The sequence below is a fragment of the Eschrichtius robustus genome, chromosome 10, assembly GCF_028021215.1.
Source record: "Eschrichtius robustus isolate mEscRob2 chromosome 10, mEscRob2.pri, whole genome shotgun sequence".
In the NCBI taxonomy this organism is placed as follows: domain Eukaryota; kingdom Metazoa; phylum Chordata; class Mammalia; order Artiodactyla; family Eschrichtiidae; genus Eschrichtius; species Eschrichtius robustus.
In genome coordinates, this window is record NC_090833.1 from 17,296,623 (window position 1) to 17,317,111 (window position 20,489).

At 45.9% G+C, this 20,489-nt stretch overlaps 1 protein-coding gene across 4 annotated transcripts in view; it reads left to right on the forward strand.

The window, feature by feature from the left end:
- The window catches only part of ASTN2 (astrotactin 2), an 899,407-nt gene that overhangs the window by 208,841 nt on the left and 670,077 nt on the right, over positions 1-20,489 (forward strand). For all 4 annotated transcript variants that reach the window (XM_068552572.1, XM_068552571.1, XM_068552573.1 and 1 more), the window contains exon 3: positions 9,038-9,422. In XM_068552572.1, coding sequence (XP_068408673.1) covers positions 9,038-9,422 — 385 coding nt within the window. The remainder of the gene's footprint in view (positions 1-9,037; positions 9,423-20,489) is intronic.

The window sequence follows — 20,489 nt, forward strand, 5'->3', positions numbered from 1 at the left end:
TATATATTATATACATGCACATCTTTGTTGTTCATTTATCCGCTCCTTGTTCACGCGTGTAAACTTATCTCTTCATTCGATTCTGTGCTGGGATCTTTCATAACCTTCTGGGAGCTTACCTAGGAAAAAAATTAACACATAGATTCATCTCTAAGCCAGTGACAGAATCCACACCTCACTGTCACGTTGGCACTTTCTTTCTCTCCCCTTCCTGCCAATCAAACACCAGTTCTTTCCACCCTGTGGTGTGTCTTATTTCTACCCCATTAGCTAACTACTCACTTCAACTGCCCTAATCTCAGGTCTCATCTTCTCTCTCTTAGACCAGGGCTTCCTCAACCTCTGCACTATTGAAAGAAATAATTTTTTGTTGTTCCTGGCTATCCTGTGCATGTAGGATGCTTACAGATTTCCTGGCCTCTACCCATTAAATGCCAGTAACACCTTTTCCCTAGTTGTGACAGCCAAAAATATCTCCATTACCAAATGTCTCCTGCGGGGCAAAATTGCCCCCAGTCGAGAAGTGCTGTCCTAGACGATTGTGAATAGCTATCTCACTGGTCTCCCAGTTTCCAGTCTCCTCACCACATACATCCAATGTGATCTCACCACTCTATTGCTTAAAAAAAAAAAAAAAGTCTCGGATCCTTAATGCCTAAAGAATAGTCATGCCATTTGCACTATGGTTCTGACCTATGTTACCATCTTATTCTCCTGCAGCTCCAGTGGCCATTCCCAGTCTGTGAGAGAGTGGGCCTGCAGTTTTACTGGAAATAGCCCCAGGTGGGAGGTCTTATCCCATATATTTGCCACTGGGTTGTGTGTTCTCAAGCGAGTTTATCTTCTGAGCTTCCACTTTTTCATCTGAGCAATGGGTATAATCATCTAACCAGTTGGGGAGCTTGAGCATCAGTAACTCTAATACAAGGTAGAAAATGCTAAAGCTCCTGAAGTAAGGGTTGAGATGAAGTATTCTGGGAATTCAGAGGGTAAAGTGATTCCTTCTGGCTGAGGCTGCAGACTGGGAGATCCCAGAGGAGTTCACCAAGGAGATGGCAGTGAAGGTAGCCGTGAAGTCTGCCTGATATTTCAGCTTACAGATGTGGGGGTGAGGAATAACAAGGAGGGCAGCATTCCAGGCAGAGGAAATCTCAGAACATTAAATAGAAACAGGGAGTTCCCACGTGGTTGAATACTTAGCATGGTGCCCTATCGTAGGCACACAGTAGGGTTGGTGGCATGGATGGGGGAAGCATACATTTTGAGAAGATTATCTCAGAGGCATACATTTTGAGATATAAGTTAAGCTATTGATGAACATGAACTGTCAAACTGCAGGACTTTCCAGCTTACTCAGTGGGGAGGGGCTTTGTTTCCCGCTGTGCCTTAGTTACGATAGAAGATGGGTTGAGAACAGTGAAGGAGATGGAATAAAGCCTGGGAGATGGTTCAGAGTGTATTGAAATTATCATGGTGAAAGGTAATTGTGACTGGGACATAGGATGGAGAGAAAGAAAGGTTGGGGAAAGAAACTATTTTGTTGATCAGACTGTCAGGATTGATGATTTCTCAGCAGCTTTGGGGAGTGTTGGCTACATAGTCTGCCTCCAAAACCGTTTCAGGATGTTCTGTGACCTCGGTCAAGTCACTTCCACTCTCTGTGCCTGTTTCCTTACCTGTAGCACCAAGGGTTTGGACTATTTTCTAATAATCCCTCCAGCTTACACACAGTCTGAGGCCTGAAAGAAGATGTCCCAGAGAACTTGCAGACCCAGCCCCTTTGCCTGCTAGCTGTCACTCAGCAAATGGCCAGGAGAACACCCAGTGGATCATCAGGCCTCAGCTGTCCTGGGGCTGGCTGTCGGGACCAGACACAAGTGACGAGAAGGGAAGGACATTACTTGGGAGAATATGCATGTTCGCCGCTCTGAGGATTAAAGGCCCATGTTCTTATCACTGCCTAACAGAGTATTATAAATCCATTCTTAGAATACCAAATCCTTCTGTGGCTTGGCCGTTGTGAGGGAATATTAAAAAGGCCAAAGACAGAAATAATCAGTTTCCGAATGACACGTTGTCAAATAAAGCATTTCTCACATTATCCCTTTCTTTCCTTTCTCTGGCTCCTTCTCCTGTGCCTGGATGTTTTAACCAGAAAAATAGATTAAAATGGGGCCAGGCTGAATGGAGTTCTAACTTTGACTTTTCAGAAGGCTCTCTCGGTGGCGTGGTTTGGGGGTGCTTTTTATTTTTCACCTCTGTGTGTTTTTCAGCGTTTGATATTGTGTATGTAAGCAAACCAGCTGGAGGCACGAGCATTGGGATAAAGGCAGAGCAGCAAAGAGGGGCCATACAAGGTCTGATCAGGTGCCCTCTGGATGCTGGGGTCAGATTTACATTCCTCTGGCGAAGTCTGGGCAAGATTTTAGGCTTCTGGATGTTTATTAAGCACCTTCCTGGGCCAAGCACTATGTTTTAGGCTGGATAAATGAAAGCTCAGAAACTAGAGTGGGAAAATGGTCAACCAGATGATTAGGTGGTAGCAGTGTAGCCGGATAACTGACAACCATGGGATTTGTGAGGGAAGGGAGCTCAGCCTCATCCCAACATGCAGAGGCAAAGGTCTTCCCTGAGGAAGTGATGTCCCAGCTGAAATGGCTGGGTGAGTTGAGCTGAGCAGATGAAGAGGAGTATATTAGCTTCCTAGGGCTGTCATAGCAAATTATCACAAACTGGGGGGCTTAAAACAGCAGGAGTTTATTCTCTCACAGTTCAGGAGGCCAGAAGCCCCAGATCAAGATGTCAGCAGGGTTTGCTCATTTGGAGGCTCTGAGGGAGAATCTGTCCCATGCCTCCCAATAGCTTTTGATGGTTGCTGGCAATCCTTGGTTTTCCTTAGCTTGTAAATGCATCAATCTAGTCTCTGTCTTCACATGATTGTGTGTGTGTTTGTGTGTGTGTGCGTGTGTGTCCTCTATTCCTTTTTTTAAAGTTTTTGTTTTCAGTATATTTTCTTGGCTGCACTGTGGGACATGTGGAATCTTAGTTCCCCGACCAGGGATAGAACCTGCGCCCCTTGCATTGGAAGCGCAGAGTCTTAACCACTGGACCACCAGGGAAGTCCCCTCTATTCTTCTTATTAGGACACCAGTCCTTGGATTTAGGGCCCACCCAATCCAGTATGACCTCATCTTAATCAATTACAACTGCAAAGACCCTATTTCCAAATAAGATGACCTTCTGAGGTTCTGGTTGGACATGATTTTGGGGGTGGGTATTATTCGAACCACCACGAGGAGGGAATGATTGAGCGCTCTGGGCTGAGGAAGAAGCCATTGGGGAAGTGCTCAGATCATCACACTTTGAGAAGATGCTAATCACACAGTGTGACTCCAGGACAGGGTATGAGGTAGGACTTGTAGGGAAGGGAGGCATGAGAAGGAAGCAGAGACCTAGGCATGAAGGGGCTTAGGTGCCAGGCTAGGGATCTGGACATTATTCTGAGGGTGGGGGAAGGGAGCAAAGAAAGGGTTTCAAACAAAGGGGAAGGGTATGAAAGGATTGGATTTGGGATAGAGGAATAGAGAGGCTGAAGGACTGAGGCTGGTGGTGCTGACATTTGTGGAGCCAGACTTTTATCTAGATCTTTCATTGTCTTGTTTAATCCTTAGCTTAACCCTTCACATTGGGACCAATCAGCACATTTTTTAGGTGAGTCTGTTGTAGCACAAGGAGGTAGAATGTCACAGCCAACTTGTCATGGCCAACAGCAAGCAGGGACAGGGGCTCCCACGCTGGCCTGTGTGCCCCCAGGATACCTGCTTACCCCATCACATCACTCCGCCCTTGACATCGCCCACGCTCACCCTTGCCTGGCTCCACTGAGGGATCTGAGACCCGTAATAGAAGGAGTGAGCTTCTATTATTAGAGAGGCTTCTAGTAGGGAAGGTTCCAGGACGGATGGGAACACATATTCCTTCTCCTGTCTCTTTCCCACTTCCTGCCTGACAGCTCAGTGACAACTTCAGACCCATAAGAAGGTAAAACTAATCACCCGAGGCTTGTGCTGCTTGCGGTCTCACAGAAACCTACCCCTAAGGAACAGACTGAGATTTTTATTTCTGCAACTCATGGCCACATCTCCAACCTTGTTTGTCTTGGGCTGCCTAGATGAAATACAGTCCACATCAGATTTGGCTTCGGGTTGTCCCTGAGGCCAGCAGGACCTCAACTTGCCAGCCCTTGAGCCTTGGCCTCTTCTTAACTTGCTTTCTAAAAGTTCACAGCCTTCTCCTTACATCCTCTTTTCCCTCCTGGGCTCCCTGCTTGCCCTGCAGCATTTTCTCCACCGCTGGGGTCTGTGTTTGCTCCTGGCGGGTAGCCTCAGTGGCTGGACACTCTGCCCTGCTCCCCTTTCCAGAGTCAGCGCCTGCTTTTCTGTTTGCTTGCCCTGGTGAAGGAAGACTGCAGAGAAGAGGGGGCTCAGCTCTGCAGGAGTGGAGCGGCACGGCAGCCTGGACCCATCCAGGTGGATGCAGATCATAGTTTCTTCTCGATTTTGAGTTACTCATCTGCTTTCTTTGGGTGAAATGTTCCACTAGGACAGAGGTGGCTCTGTGGTTCTCTTGAGCTCCTTTGCCTGTGCACAGCACCCTTCAGTTGGCAAGGGCCATCACAGTGGTGTTTAGATTTCATTTGCACAACAACCTTGCGGATACCATGAATGAGTATCGTGAGCATCACGGGTTTACCACGTGCCAGGCGCTGAGCACAGCACTCCGTGTCCAGGAACTCACATCTAACCTCCCTCTCTAAGGACGCTTTTCACACGGTCTTGTGAATGAAAAAATTGTGATTCAGAGAGGTTCAGCCCTTTGTCCAGGATTGCCCCATTTTTATGTGATAGCATGAGATCTTAAAGACGTCTTTCTGACCCCCAGTCTTTGCCCCTAACTATGTGCTATACTACTCCAAGTATTACCAAGCTGATTTTACAGATGAGTGAACTGAGGGTCTCTAGGGCATCTGGGAAATTCGAGATCACATAGTGAGTAGACTTGAATTCAGAACCTTTTCCTGCATGCTCTGAGCCTACCTCTGAAGGTAGGGCTGGTCAGTGGTGCTTGAAACATCACCCGAGCTGCTGCTATGTCTTGGGTGAGGCCCCCTGAGCCCTTTAGGAGCCCAGCCTGGGGATGTCTGTTTCCGTTGGTCAGTGGCACAGTGAGATCTTGATTACTGGAATTCTCTTTTGGCCCAGTTTTCACAATGAAACCCTGATCTGTAATGGAAGCTGTGTGGTCATTGGCTTAGCTGAGCTGGTGGGAGCGGAGGTCAGGGCAGGCTGGGGAGTGAGGGAAGGGAGCCTGTGCTCCAATAGGAGGGCTGGAGCCACTGGCCTGGGGTCATATCAAATGAATCAGCAGATCATTGAGCTAAAGGGACTCCCAAGCTCAGCTTCCATCAAAGTGGGCTGAGGGAGGTGGGTGGTCTTCCTCTGCCGCCTCCTTCTGGAAGCTCCCTAGGCTGGGAAATCTGTGCCTGAAGTTGCCAAGGTAATTTGAGGAGGCAGAGGTGAGGCTGGGCAGGGGCTGATTACACCTTGGGTGCGCCTGTCCCTTCCCACCGCAAGCAAAATTGTGAAGCCGTGATGCAGTGAGCCTGAATCTCAGCGACACTACCTGGGTTAACAGCCTCCTGTCTCTGGGCCTCTTTCCTCAGGTAACATAGGACAACGACGCCTTATGTGCACATATGTAAAGGTAAATGACAGAGCATATGTAAGTGTTTGGTCCAGACTGAGAAGGATTTAGGGACACACGACAAATTTTGCAGAATGAGCATTCAGGGGCAGAAGGTCAGTCATCCATTCATTCATTTATTTATTCATTCAACATTAAATATACACTTGCTGAATGCCGTTGGCAATAGCAATAGCTAACAGTCTGTGAGCAGTTCCATGTGTCCCACACGGCACTAAATATTCTGCAGGCATCTCACTTAGCCTCACAATGATCCATTGAGGTGACCCTGAATACTGCCCTTGTTTAACCAATGAAGAAACCAAGGCTCTGAAAAGTAGTGACCTAGTCAAGGTCACCCAGCCTCTTACGCAGTAGAATCTGGACTAAAACTGTGTCAGTCTGAGGTCAGCTCTTAGCCTCTGTGCCAGATACAGCTAGAGGGCTCTGGAAGCAAAGGATGGGGCTTCCTGGCTTCCAGGAGCTCCCTGGGGGTGCTTTATGAGCTGATCCAGGACTGCGTGGAAATCCAGGGAGGCTTGTTGGGATACAGTCGGGGGAGGGAGGAGTGGTGGTGGTTACCTGTGGGCAGGTTCGTTAAGCCTCATCTTTCCCAGGTCAGTTTTGGTCCTGGGTCTGCCCACAGGGTCAAACACCCATAATCAGGGTGGGCAGAAGGGGCCGGGGATGAAGGGCTCTGGAACCAGGCAAGGTCTGCCCCTCACAGCGCATGAAACACCCAAAGGGGAGAGGATAGAGGGCTGAGTCAGGCAAGGCAATTTCCTGAAGGGTATCCATGGACCAAAATTAAAAGCTTCTCTGAAGAGTTTGCCTCGAGATGTGCCCATTGAATCCTGGATTTGAAAACAATGTTTTCCTTTTCCTTCTCGGGATTCCCTTTTACTTTGTGCACCCTCACCATCTTTCCCACTTTTCCTTTCCCTTCCTTTGCTCTGTAGAATCACTACGCTGTCAATTAGCCACTGGCTATGCAGTGAAGCACTGGGTTCAGATCCCTGCCTTACCACATCCTGGCCTTTTATTCCCAGTTGGACCTAGGATCAAAACCTGTGTGACTTTAAGCAAGTTATTTAACCTCTCTGAACCACCTTTCCCTCATTTCATTTATGGAACAGAAACTATTACAGAGGATTGCCTTAAAGATTAAATAAAATAACATTAAGTAAAAGTAGTAAGGAGAGGGCCTGCTACTGTTTTATTGAGTGATAGTGTTCTTCCTGCCTCCTTTTTCTCTTCACTTATCTTTCTTATTATCTCTTCTGTCCACACTCCCCCCTCTGTCTCTTTCCTTTCTTATCTCTGGTGTAAAAAACTGACAAGTAATACCACGTCACACATGTTTTCTAGATGTAGAGCAATCTCTATTGTATGTTCTGTGGAGGGAAAAAAGGGTTTGTTCTTGTTTTTCTAGGGCTCCAGAGGTACTAAACTATACACACACACACATTTTTTTTTGAATTTTAGAATTTTATTTATTTTTTTATATAGCAGGTTCTTATTAGTTATCCATTTTATACATATTAGTGTATATATGTCAAGCCCAATCACACACACACATTTTACATACACTTGACAGATCGTACCCACACACACATATACATAAATATGCATACTTATAGCTTTTTTTTTTTTAAGTATATTTATTTTTGAGTTCTGACATCCAGAGAAACCTTCCTGGGGATCCCACAGTAACTCACCGCCAGAGTCAAGACGGGGCTGTAAGCCATACCTGCAACCCTGGTCACCTCTTAGCCCACTTACCACCCACTCCCAATCCCCCGTGGAGGTGATGAATTCTAGCTTAGTGAGTTGAAGGACTTGCAAAAGAAAATCATCATTTTTTAATGTAGTCAGCAGGACAGCCGAATCATTTTAGTAAATAATGTTCTTCTTGGCCTAAGCAGGTATCCTTTACAGCAGTCACCCCCCCACCCAAGATAATCTATTCAGGGTTAGTTAACATCTGTCATCTTTGCTAGATGTTATACAAGTAGTTTTCAGAAATTGTCCTTGCCTTCAATGCGATCATAATTAAGGAAGAACAATCAGCCACATGGGTGTGGTTGAAAGAATACAGGCTTTAGAGCTAAAACACCAAACCAAACACACACACACACAGTGAGGCTCAGAGCTTGCTCTGCTATGCACCATCCGAGTTCTAGAGTCTCTTGATTTATTTGCCTCTCTCCCCCTAAACCACAAGCGTGATCCTCCCCTAGTGTAGGGATTACACATCAGGGACTCAACAAAGTGGCCCCGAATCTCCCAGGCAGAAAGCACAATGTATAATGAAGTGAAGCAGGATAACCGAAGGGGCTACCCCTGTTCATTGGAGATGCTTCTGGCACAGAGTGAAAGAAGGGAGGTGAGGAGAATACAAACCTTCCACCTCCAGCCCTTGACAGGTTCTGTGGGGAACACAGACGTGCTTTGGAAATACCCCTGCCCTTGAGGAGTTCACAGAGCAGGATATTTCATGAGTCTCATGAATCATGCAAGATCCATTCGTAAACACTTTAGCCTGTTTCAATTTCATGTATGGTGTGCAGACTCAACCAAATATTTACTGGTTGGATGTGTTAAAGAAAAATAAACATCAGTATGCCTTAAATTTCTGATTAAGGGAGCCCTAGAACAGTGCATTTGTTCATTCATTCATTCAACAAATATTTATGGAGCGCCTAGTTTGTCCCAGGCCCCCTGTTGGGAATCAGTGTTTATGATAATAAAAATATACATTATGCAGAAATTGTTTGACTTGACAACACTATTGTATATTCCCAGCAGGATGGAACAAAGGCTGCTGTCTCTTGAGCCCTCAGTGGACTCATTCTAGACATGAGGAAGCAAGGCTGAGAGGGTGTGAGCAAATGTCCTGGGGTCACTCAGCTGGTGGAAGGCACATTCAGGACTCAGACACTGTGTGTGTGAAGCCACAGCCCTGACTCATCCCAGTGTTTAGCAGTCTGCATCACTCTGGCGTGACCGTTATCCATCTCATTTGCTCCTCATGGCGACCTTCTGAAGAAGGAAGGGCAGGGGTTCTTACTCACCCTTATACAAGTGAAAAGCAAGGTTCAGAGAGGTGAAGCAGTTTGTCCAAGGTCACACAGCTTGTTGATGAGAAAGCCAGGTTTGGAAACGGGGTCGCTCTGAGGGTCTGAGAGCCAAACCCAGGGATCTGGGCTGAGTGTGGTGGATGGAAGACCCCCTCTGGCACTCCGGCCCGAAGAGCAGTGGCCCATTTGCTTGTCCTTCTTCCCTCCCGCTGCAGGGTGGCCTCATTGCACTGCTGCTGCTGCTGCTGGTGTTCACTGTGGCGCTGTACGCCCAGCGGCGCTGGCAGAAGCGTCGCCACATCCCCCAGAAGAGCGCCAGCACGGAAGCCACTCACGAGATCCACTACATCCCCTCCGTGCTGCTGGGCCCCCAGGCCCGGGAAAGCTTCCGCTCCTCCCGGCTGCAGGCCCACAATTCCGTCATCGGCGTGCCCATCCGGGAGACCCCCATCCTGGATGACTATGACTACGAGGAGGAGGAGGACCCGCCCCGGCGGGCCAACCACGTCTCCCGTGAGGATGAGTTTGGCAGTCAGGTGACCCACACCCTGGACAGCCTGGGCCGACCAGGGGAAGAGAAAGGGGACTTTGAGAAGAAAGGTGAGTCTTCCTTGCTGCATCCCACCTTCCAGGGGGCATTTTGGGGAGCTGGGAAGAGGCGCAGGAGCTGGGCGGTTGGGGACACCGGAACTGTCTTCTGGGCTAAGCCATTTTTGATTTGTGGCCAACTTCCGTTGGGTTTTCAGAGTTTGTTTTCTCTGATTCTTCAGTGTTGATGGGAGGAAAGAAAGAGAGTGTCAGTGTGCTTGGAATTGGAGTTTTGAGGAGCATCAGAAGTTATGTAGTCCAACATCTCTCCAGTGTCTCTTGATTACCTCCCTTGATGGCCTTCTCACTACTCAGGAGAGCTCTCATATCATTTCCAGACACTACTATTGGAAGGTTTTTCCTTATACTGAGTTGCAGTCTGTTTCCCTGGCCCTCTGTGTCAGGAAGTGAATCTGAATTTTTCTTCTCCAAGGCAGCTCTTGGGAAATGTAACAAAAGGAAAAGAAAAAAATAAAAGGCACCCTGTAACTTTTAGAAATCAACCTCAATAAACAATCCCAGTTTCTTCAGCTACCCTGATGTGACATATTTTGAGACATTTCACCCTTTTGATCACTTCTCTAGATGAAGATTGTAATTTGTCATGTCCTGGTGTGTAACACCAGAACTGACAGACGCTCCTCTTCCTCAAGGTGGGAATGCTCCTGTGCTGAGAAAAAAGCGATTTTCACATCCCTCTTGCTAGCTGTTATGCTTCTGTTGATGCAGTTTGAAGATCACATTTGTTTTTTGTGGTTTTTTTGCCGTTATTACTGGCCCATAGTTGGCTTTTTGAGGACTAAAACCTCTCACTCTTTTTCATGTATGCTGTTGCAAAGACCCATTCCCTTTGTTCTGTTGGAGGACAATTGATTATTTGGACATAAGTGCAGGATGTGTTTATATTTGTCTTTATTAAGTGTTATGGCTCCAGCTGGTTTATAGATGGAATTTGGCTATTTCTTCCTTTAGATAAATACTACAAAAGTACTGTTCTGCTTTCTTCCCATATTGTCTTTGTGAGGCTGGTGATGGGTTAAAGGTTTGGCCTTGAGGCCCCAGTGTTAGAACTACTCTTCTTTGTGAGCCATGAGGAACCATCATCACTGCTTGGCCCAATCCTGGAGCTGTGAACTCGACATTCTTTTCTTCCGTATCTAAGATCTTTCCTCTCAGATCCATGTTTCCGTGATGCTCAGTGGGCAAATAGGAACACTGGTGGCTTCTTAAAAAGGAGGCATTTTTGTTAAACTTAGAAACCCAGGGAGGGAAAAGAGTGGTAAACAAGCGAGAGTACAGGTTTTGGAGTTGTCTGGACCTGGGTTCAGATCTCGTCTCCTTTGTTTGCTGGGTGACCTTGGAAAAATGGGAATTCAATCCTCCAAATCTCAGCTTCCTCACTGAAGGATTTTTGGAAGGATTAAATATAAAAATAAAATGTGTGTAAAGTGCCTAATGCAGGGCCTAGTATCTGGTATGTGTTGAATCCCTGAGAGCTGTATTTGTAGACCTCAGGCCCTTGGTCTTTCCTGGGCCCCTAAGACGCTCCCTAATCCAGCTCCCTGTTCTTCGCCAGCCTCCCTCTAAGTGCCACCATGGTCTGCTCAGTGCCCTGGAATGTCTACTTCATTGCCCTTCTCCGCCATGCTCTTCTGTCTTTGAACTGTTGGTTTACTGACAGTTTCCTCAGTCTTTGCTTTCTCAAGCATTATTTATCTTTTTTACATGTGACTTCTCATCTTAGCACAAGAACAGTCTGCATTTATTTCATATCTTCACATTTTGTAGTACCTGCCTAGCACAGTGCCTCACGTGTAAAGAATGTCCAGCGAGTGTTGGACAAGAAAGATGACCCTAGAGAGTGAGGTTGTTTGGGAGCAATGCAGCCAGGCCAGAGCATCGTGCCTCTCTTGTCTAATGTAGAAAGTTGCTTGGGTAAGACAGAAAGCATCTTCCCGTTTGCTTAGATTTGGACTTCTGCAGCCTAATTTACTGAGCCTCACTGTGTTTATGTGGAAAATGGGTGAATCAGCAGCCAGTCCGCCCATCTCATAGCTTTGCTGCGGGGATCAAATGATAAATGCACGGCAAGCGCTGAAGAAGTTTTCCCAGAAAACTTCTAGGAAAGGTGTGGCATTTGTTTTCCACACCAGACTCTTCCCCAGCCTAGCCAAGAGGAGTGCTCCATGTCTCCTTCAGTTCCTGGAGCAGGTTGTGATTACATATCACTGTTCTATAATAATCCGTTTCTCTTTCTGTTTTCTACACTAACTAGACTTGGAGATTTTTTTAAATTTATTTTTTTAATTGAGATATAATTAACATATAACGTTGTGTTAGTTTCAGGTATACAATGTAACGATTCAATATTTGTGTATGTTGAGAAATGATCGCCACAATGTCTAGTTAACATCCGTGACCTCACATCATGACGACTGTTTTCTTGTGATGAGAACTTTATGCTCTTAGCAACTTCCAGATATACAATAGGGTGTTATTAACTCTAGTCACCATGACGTACATTCCATCCCCATGATTTACTTGTAAGACTTGGAGATTTTTGAGAGCAAGGGCAGCGTTCCTTATCTTTGTTTCACTAGCGTCTAGCGCAGTGGCTAACGCTTAATAGGTGCTCTGAAAATACTTGTTGACTGGATGATTAACACAACCCCTCAATCATTTGGTCGATCGGATAAATCCAGGCGTTGGTGAGACTCCAAAATTCTCTAGTTCCAGACCTCGAATTATCTCATTGTCCTCAAATCTGGGGACCCTGGAAACCAAAGTGTTGGCAGAGGCCATCAGTAGTGATGACCAGAACCCAGAAAAGAGTAGCCACTGGTTGGGGGTGAAAACCCAGGAAGAGTCATTGATGACAGGTGAGTAACCAACCACCAAGGAGCAGAGCCAAGAAGCCGGCAACAGAGGCAAATTCTTTCCCCGCAGCCCCCATCCCCACGCCCGCTGCCTCAACCAAGCTCCGTATGGAGAACGGAAAGCATCTTCAAAATGGGGAAGCAGGTCACTGCCGATAATCCTATCTGACTTCTTTTCCTTCCTTTCTTCCTTCTCTCCCGCCTCCCTCTGCCCTCCCCTCCCTCTCCCTCCTTCCCCCCACAAGCTGGAAGGTGATACAGTATGGAGATAAACACTGTGCTCTCAGGAGGTGGAACAGTACAGAAGTTAAGTTTACCACCCAGCTTACTAGCTCTGTAACCTTGGATAAGTCACCTACTCCTCTCCCGCCAAAGGGGCATGATACTGGTATTCTACCTCCAGGGTGATTGGGAAACATAAATGAGGTAACACAGGTAGAGGGTCTGGTACAGTAAACATTCAGTACACATTTCTGTCATTGTTATTCATACCATCAGTCCTCAAAGTTGTCCCACTGTGCCAGAGGCCATGATAGACTCTGGAATAGAGGTGAGGAAAGCAGAACCTTTGCCCTTAAAGAGCATGGCAGGAAACCTCCTTGGAAACCGAAGCTGAAGCTCGAATAGTCCTGGGTCTCTCTGTGCCACACAGCAAGGGGGTGGCAGAGTCGAGGTGAGAGCTCCAGCCTCCTGGCCAGAGAGCACCCTTGCTGTAGATAGCCGTCGTGCTCAGGATGGCCTACATGGCATCATGATGACGGCCCATTTCATTGGGGTTGGGGCCTGCCAGGTCTTGTGTTGCTTAAAGAGAACCCTCAGGCTTGCCATTCTAGCTGCTGGACATTCCAGTTATTCACGCGCACAAAGCGTAGACCTGACTCTTGAATGACAGAGACAGCACAGGGGACAGAATGGTGCTGGATCCAGGGGATACAGAGGACTAACTCCTGAGAGAGGGGGAGGGGCTCTGGCCTCCTCTCCCCACGGGGTCCTCTAGAGTCTGCACACTCTCAGGCTTACCACTGCGTCATGGCTTAAAGATGCCCCTGTCCCTTGCGTTTTCTTTCAAGCAGAACTCTATCTAAACAATAACAAAAGCAGACTCTTATCTTATGAAATCTCAACTTTAGATGAGAAGCATACAAGAGAAATCTAAAGAGGATGAGTATGAATGCATGAGAAACAAGACCCAGTCCTTGCAAGGCAGCCTGGTGGAGTGGGGGTGAACAGATGGGCTTGGGCTTGGCACCCCGCTCTTGAGCGCGCTGGCTGCGTGGCCCTGGCGACCCTCTTAGCCACCTGCAAATCCATGCCTTTGTCTCACCTGTTTTCATCTGACCACCTTATTTTTTTTTTCACATTCCTCTGAGTTGGTTTTAAAACCGAGTACGATTTGGAATAAAACCAAGCACTTCATTTAATTCTGTATCCCAGCTGCCCTTAGATCCGATAAGGGTAGGAAAGGAAGAAACCTGGGTGAGAAGAAAGTAGAAGACACACTTTTTCCTGAGTCCAGACAGGATACTGGTCACCCTAACCGTGGGGACGTGGTGGCTGGGGGCTGTGCTTGCCGCATTGTGGCCCCTGAGCTCCTGGTCCTCCTTCCCTGGACAGAAGAGGGATGATTCTGCCGGCAGACTGTGGAAGATACAACAGCAGCAGCTTAGACCCCATGTGCTTTCTGTTGCCTCAGGTGGCTCTTGGAGAGAACCATGAGACTCTTTCTTTTATGGGGGGGACCTGGGGATAGCTATGCATTTTGTCCAGAGTGGCCAGGTATCAGAGGCTAGGCGATCCCTGTAAAAGTAATCCCAAAGGCCTTTGAAATTACATTGCCAAGGGCTAGTCCCAGCTGCCCCTCTCACACTTAGAATTTCCCCGTAGCTTCAGACTGCTTCATCATATGTGAGCACCGTCAGCCTGCTTTGCAGCTTGGACCTGCAAATAATAGAGGGACCATCTGGAGGCAGAGGGGGAAAGTTTCATTACCAAGAGACAAGAGCTTGGGTTCCCAGACCCCCAAGAGCGCTGTACTGATCGGGCTGACTTTCCGCTGATACACACTCACGTGGACATACCCTTTGTTCAACACCGAAATTCTTCAGTGCCGGTCAGTAAGAAGCTTGCCGCCCTGAGTGCCCCTCCCCATGCCCTCCTGCTGCCCAGCCATCCCACCCCCTCCCGGGGACCCTCCTGAAGCCCCCACTGTCCAGAACAGGGTGGCTTTAGACTGCTTCCCCACGGTTATGGCTGGCATCCCGTCTTGGTGGTTAGTGCCTGCGCCTTAGACATTCTCAGGTATTGCGACCATCACCCTTGATATCACCTTAGCCAGTTGCTAGGAATTTAATCATGTCAGTATGTGACTGCTCAGCACTGCGTTGGGTCCATGACAGAAACCTGATGCATTTTAATTCCAATTCTCCTTATCCGTCCTCAAATTTATGTTTCCCTTTCCTGAATATTACGCATGGAAGCTCAAGGAAATTAAAATAACACATTTATCACTTTATCAAGGGATAGGGTAGGGGATGGCTGAATGGATATTGGGTTTTCTTAATTTTGTTTTATTATCGTGAAAGAAATGCATACTATTTGTAATGGAAGGGTGTGAGAGAGGGTGGGACGGAAGGAGAGAGAGAGGGGAAGGGAGAGAGAAAGAGAGAAAAAGAGAAAGAAAGAAAAGGAAGAAAGAAGACAGGGAGGGAGCAAGGAAGGAATAGGTCTGAGTTGTATAAAGCAAGAACTAAAAGCCCTGCCGTTGTCTCTCCATCCCATCCCACTAATGGGACCCAAAGGCTAATCTTTGATAATTGTTTGATTTATATTCTTCTAGAATATTTTTCCAATATACATACACATATACGGAATGTATGTGTTATATATGTATGGTATAGATATAAATATACGCATTTTGCACCCAGATATACACTAATAGGGCCATCTCAGCCACGTTCATCATTCTGCAGCAATTTCACAGTTTACCAAACAATGTATGAAAAGCATCTTTCCATGTCAGCCCTGCACACCTATCTTCTTCTTTTTGAAAGCTCTATAGGATCCCATCATGGGAACACACCAAACACTCCAACATTTGCTTTTCTACCCCGTTTTGTGGATCATTATCTCAATTTGCTGCACTTACAATGAGTCAGTAAACATCCACACACACACACACACACACGCACACACACACACACGTATATATTTTTGCAAAGTTTGACTGTTTCTGTAAAACAGACACCTAAAAGCAGAATATCTGCCTTAAAGGGTGCACATTACACACTTGTAATTACAAATTACACATTTACAATTTGGGGAAATACCTGCCATATTTATTCACTTTAAAATTTGTTTTGTACTCTCTCGGGAGCCAGTATATCCTCTCACACACAGATCTGCACAAACCGCCCGCTACCCCCATCACACTGACTATTCATATATTAGCATGGACCCTTCTGGTCTTTAACTATATAGTTGCCATCATTTTAAATGTGCAATTTTCTCTTTTGACTTTTTTTTTTTTTTCTGATTAACTTTGGTCCAAATTCTTTTTTTCTTTTTGGTCAGAAGTCAGTCCTCATGGTTACCCTGAGCAATGATTCTTTGGTGAAGTGATGCCAAATAAAGGCTTTTCTTTGCTGTCCCACTTCAGTTCAGGACTTAGGGTGGAAAAAGGAAAGAGAAATGGCATCAAATACCAGCAGCGGCCCACAGTGATAGATGCGGGGGGTCACTGTCTCTCTGACATGGACCAGTAGGCTAAACCTTACTGTTGCTCAAGATAGCAGGCCAGAAAGTTTCAGGGTGAATGGGACCTTTGTTGAGAGGATGGGGAGGGCGGGACTTTATTGAATCCCTGTAGGAGCCCAGCTGCTGCCCTATACATTTATCTCAGTGAGCCATTTGTAATTAACCCTGAGGGGAAGGCAGATGGAAGAGCTGGCTAGGAAACCAGAACTGCTGCTACTGGTGATAAAGATGACAGCTAACCTCCACTTAGTGATAATCAGTGTCTGGGAACTTTCCAGAAATTATGTCATTTACACCTCACATCAACCCTATGAGTTACGTACTAATATTGCCCCACCTTACAAAGCAGGAGACTGAAGCTAAGAAGGGTTGAATAATATGTCCAAAGTCGCACAGGAGAAAGTGGCCGAGCCAGGTTAAAGCTCTGGCATGAGAGCTTCCATGCTCAGGGGCCGAGCTGGAATGTGAACACGTGACACCACACTGAATTACATGATCCTTGGGAAGGCACTGAGCTCCTGCAGTCCCAGGGATATAGCTGAAGCATAGCGCCCATGAGCTTGCGTCACTCACAAATATGGCAAGAAAAATAGGTAACTAACATCTATTCTCCAAGGCAAGATGCTACTATAGAGTAATTCTGAGCTTCTAAATCGGCAGAAGGGACTTTGCAACAGGAAGATCCCAGTTTTTCAGAGTGTTTGGAGTGGTCCCCAAAGGTGCAGGGAACTCATGTTTGGTGTCAATAAAGCACTCTAGGGTGACAGAGAACTGAGAAGCTGTTTATTAACTCACCCTTCTGACACCTCCTGTGAATGCCATGTAAATGTCACCCTTGTGCAGCACTTTCTGAAATTCCAGAGCTCTTTCATAGTCAACCCCTTATTCAGTGCCTTATCTTGGTGTTCAGACTTCTTTACACAGAGACTCTATATTCTTGTGACCTGTTTCCAGCTCCCTCATCTTCACCCCTACTCATCCATCCCCTCTTCAAGCCACATCAGTCTTCCTGATGTCTCCAAAACACCTCATTCTCACATACCTTCCTGCTTGCATGCCTGCCCTCCCCTTCCATTCTCTACACAGCTTTCCCTCTGTTATGACCACAGTTCCATGCTTAAAGTTTTGCAGAGTTCTCACTGCCCTTGATCTTCATCCGCTATGCTCCAGCCATAGTGACCTCCTTTCTGTTCTTCAAACCTGCTAAGCTTCTTCCACCACCGGCTATTTGCATATGCCATGATTATCACTGTCTGCAAAAATCCCTCTCTTTCCTTCCCCAGTCTGTCATGGCTGATTCCTTCTCATCATTCTGGTCTCAGCTTAAATGCTACTTCATCAGACAAAGCTCTTTTCCCTATGAGTTCTCCCCTTTTGTCTTCTGTAACAGCACTTTTTAATTATTATTATTATTTTATTTTTTTTAGAGAGTCCACACACTTTAATGCATTATTCAGTCTGAGATAACTTTTACATGGCACCACTATTATACTGTAGACTCGTACTGACTTCATAATCAGCCAAAATCCCTAAATTGTGTTTTATTTGCTCCATCATTATTTTGATTAATTTATTAAATATTTTACTTCTTACTAGCCTCATGTCCCGGGTCTATTTGCATTGTTCTGTGACTATCAGAGTGACTGGCACATAATAGATGTTAAAATATGTGTTGGGTCAATAGATGGAGGAGTGGATATGTGAATGAACGGATAGGGAGATATCTTAGTGTCTTTCCACAAGCTGGTAACCTCTGCATGGACTCTTTATCCTTTTTCTGAACTGTATGAACTGTGTTTAGTATCTTCAAATCAATGATTTGCTGAATCTTCCCATCCATCTCACAAGGGAGAAATTATCCTTATCAAAATTTAGAGATCATCCCAAAGTTATACAGTTAAAAGTAATGGAGTCGTAATTTGAACCCAGCTTTGTCTAATTCCCAAACCCAAGCATGTTCTGAAGATTGCACAGCATAATCCTGTCCATTTATTTGATCAGGAGAGGTAAAACATGGGCTTAGATGCTAGCAAGCTAAGTCTCTTAGAGTTGTGTTTCTCAAGTGTTGAATACCAACCACAATGAGAAATATATTTTGCTGTGGCCACACACACATTCTTTTTTTTTTTTTTTTCCACACATTCTTTTTTAAATTAGAGTTGATTTGCAATGTTTCAAGTATAGAGCAAAGTGATTCAGTTATATATACCTATATATGTCTATTCTTTTTCACATTCTTTTCCATAATAGGTTATTACAAGTTATTGAATATAATTCCCTGTGCTACATAGTAGGTGCTTGTTGTTTGTCTATTTTATATATAGTAGTGTGTATCTGTTAATCCCAAGTTCCTAATTTATCCCTCCTGCCCCCATCCTTCCCCTTTGGTAACATAAGTTTGTTTTCTGTGTCTTTGAGTTTTGTAAATAGTTTCATTTCCATCATTTTTTTTTTTTTTTAGATTCCACATATAAGTGCTATTATTTGATATTTGTCTTTCTCTCACTTACTTCACTTAATATGATAATCTCTAAGTCCATCCACGTTGCTGCAAGTGGCATTATTTCATTCTTTTTTATGGCTGAGTCATATTCCATTATATATATGTGTGTATTCCACATCTTCTTTATCCATTCATCTGTCGATGGACACTTAGGTTGCTTCCATGTCTTGTAAATATTGCTGCTATTGTAGATAGTGCTGCTATGAACATTGGGATGCACGTATCTTTTCAAATTAGAGTTTTCATCTTTTCCAGATATATGTCCAGGAGTGGGATTGCTGGATCATATGGTAATTCTACTTTTAGTTTTTTAAGGAACCTCCATACTGTTCTCCATAGTGGCTGTACCAATTTACATTCCCACCAAGAGTGCAAGAGGGTTCCTTTTTCTCCACACCCCCTCCAGCATTTATTATTCATAGACTTTTTGATGATGGCCATTCTAACCAGTGTGAGGTGATTCCTTATTGTAGTTTTGATTTGCATTTCTCTAATAATTAGTGATATTGAGCATCTTTTCATGGGCCTGTTGACCAACTGTAGATGGCCTTCTTGGAGACATATTCTTGTGACTGTGTGTCTACGTGTCTCTAAAATAAGTTTGGCAAAAGCATCCTTCCCCTATTACCTGTGGCGTGCTCTGATATTTTCTATTCTTTTTTGTCATCTCTTTGATGCTGGTGTGAACCACTGAGTTGATTTCACAGTTTATGAGGAGGTCATAACCTAAAGTTCAAAGACCTTTCAGCCTCAGAGAGGCTGCATTGTGCTGGGATATCCACAGAGGGACAGATCCCTGATCACTGGGTCTGTGATAGCTTCCTGGAGGTGTTCCTTACCTGGAGAGCTGAAGGATGAAGATGATTAGACTCAAGGTAAGGGGTTGGTAGAGGAACTAGGAATGGTGCCTGGGACAGGCAAGGCCCGCATGATGGCTTTATGTCTTACACCACTGTCCCTGTGGCCAACCCACTGGGGTTTTTCACCCAACCCTCTGGCCCGCTGGTCCCATCATCTCCATACTTTCTCTTGAAACTGCTCAACCTGCCCTCCCAAAGGATCCTTTGTGTCACCTTTATCTTCTTTCCTTGTATATTTTCTCGTCTACGCTCACCCCCCACCCCCGAAGTTCTCCGCTTCTGCTCCCTGCTTAGGAAACTCCACCCATCCATTAAGCTGCAGCTCAACAGCTCCCTCTTCCCAGTTGTCCTGGAGCCCAGAAGGAGCTTCTCAAAGAGCTTGGGGAAACTCCTTCCTAACGGCAGCTCCCATTTTGACAGTGCCTTCAGGGTGCTGCCTGGGCTACCTGGGGACAAGAGGAAAGCAGAATGGGCAGTGTCGTTTTAAACTGGTTTACACACTGGGATTCCACTTAAGATTATTTTTGAAAGATGGGCAATCCAGCATAAAAAGAAGAAAGGTTTGGATATGACTTTCTTCCACCAAACTCCCCTGACGTCCTTATACCAAACTGCCTTTCCCCTCTCATTGTTCAAAACACCTTTTTTTTTTTTTTTTAAGATTGATTGATTGATTGATTGCTATGTTGGGTCTTCGTTTCTGTGCGAGGTCTTCCTCTAGTTGCGGCAAGCGGGGGCCGCTCTTCATCGCGGTGCGCGGGCCTCTCACTATCGCGGCGTCTCTTGTTGCGGAGCACAGGCTCCAGACGCGCAGGCTCAGTAGTTGTGGCTCACGGGCCTAGTTGCTCCGCGGCATGTGGGATCTTCCCAGACCAGGGATCGAACCCGTGTCCCCTGCATTGGCAGGCAGATTCTCAACCACTGCGCCACCAGGGAAGCCCCCAAAACACCTTTTGAAGTCTGCATTGGAAACCGTTCCAGGGGCTGTTTGGTGTGCCTTCTGTCTCTTGTGCACCTTCATCAGACATCTGAAGAAAGCTGACAATTTAGTCCCTGCATCTTCTCTTTGGGTACACCTCCCCCTCAC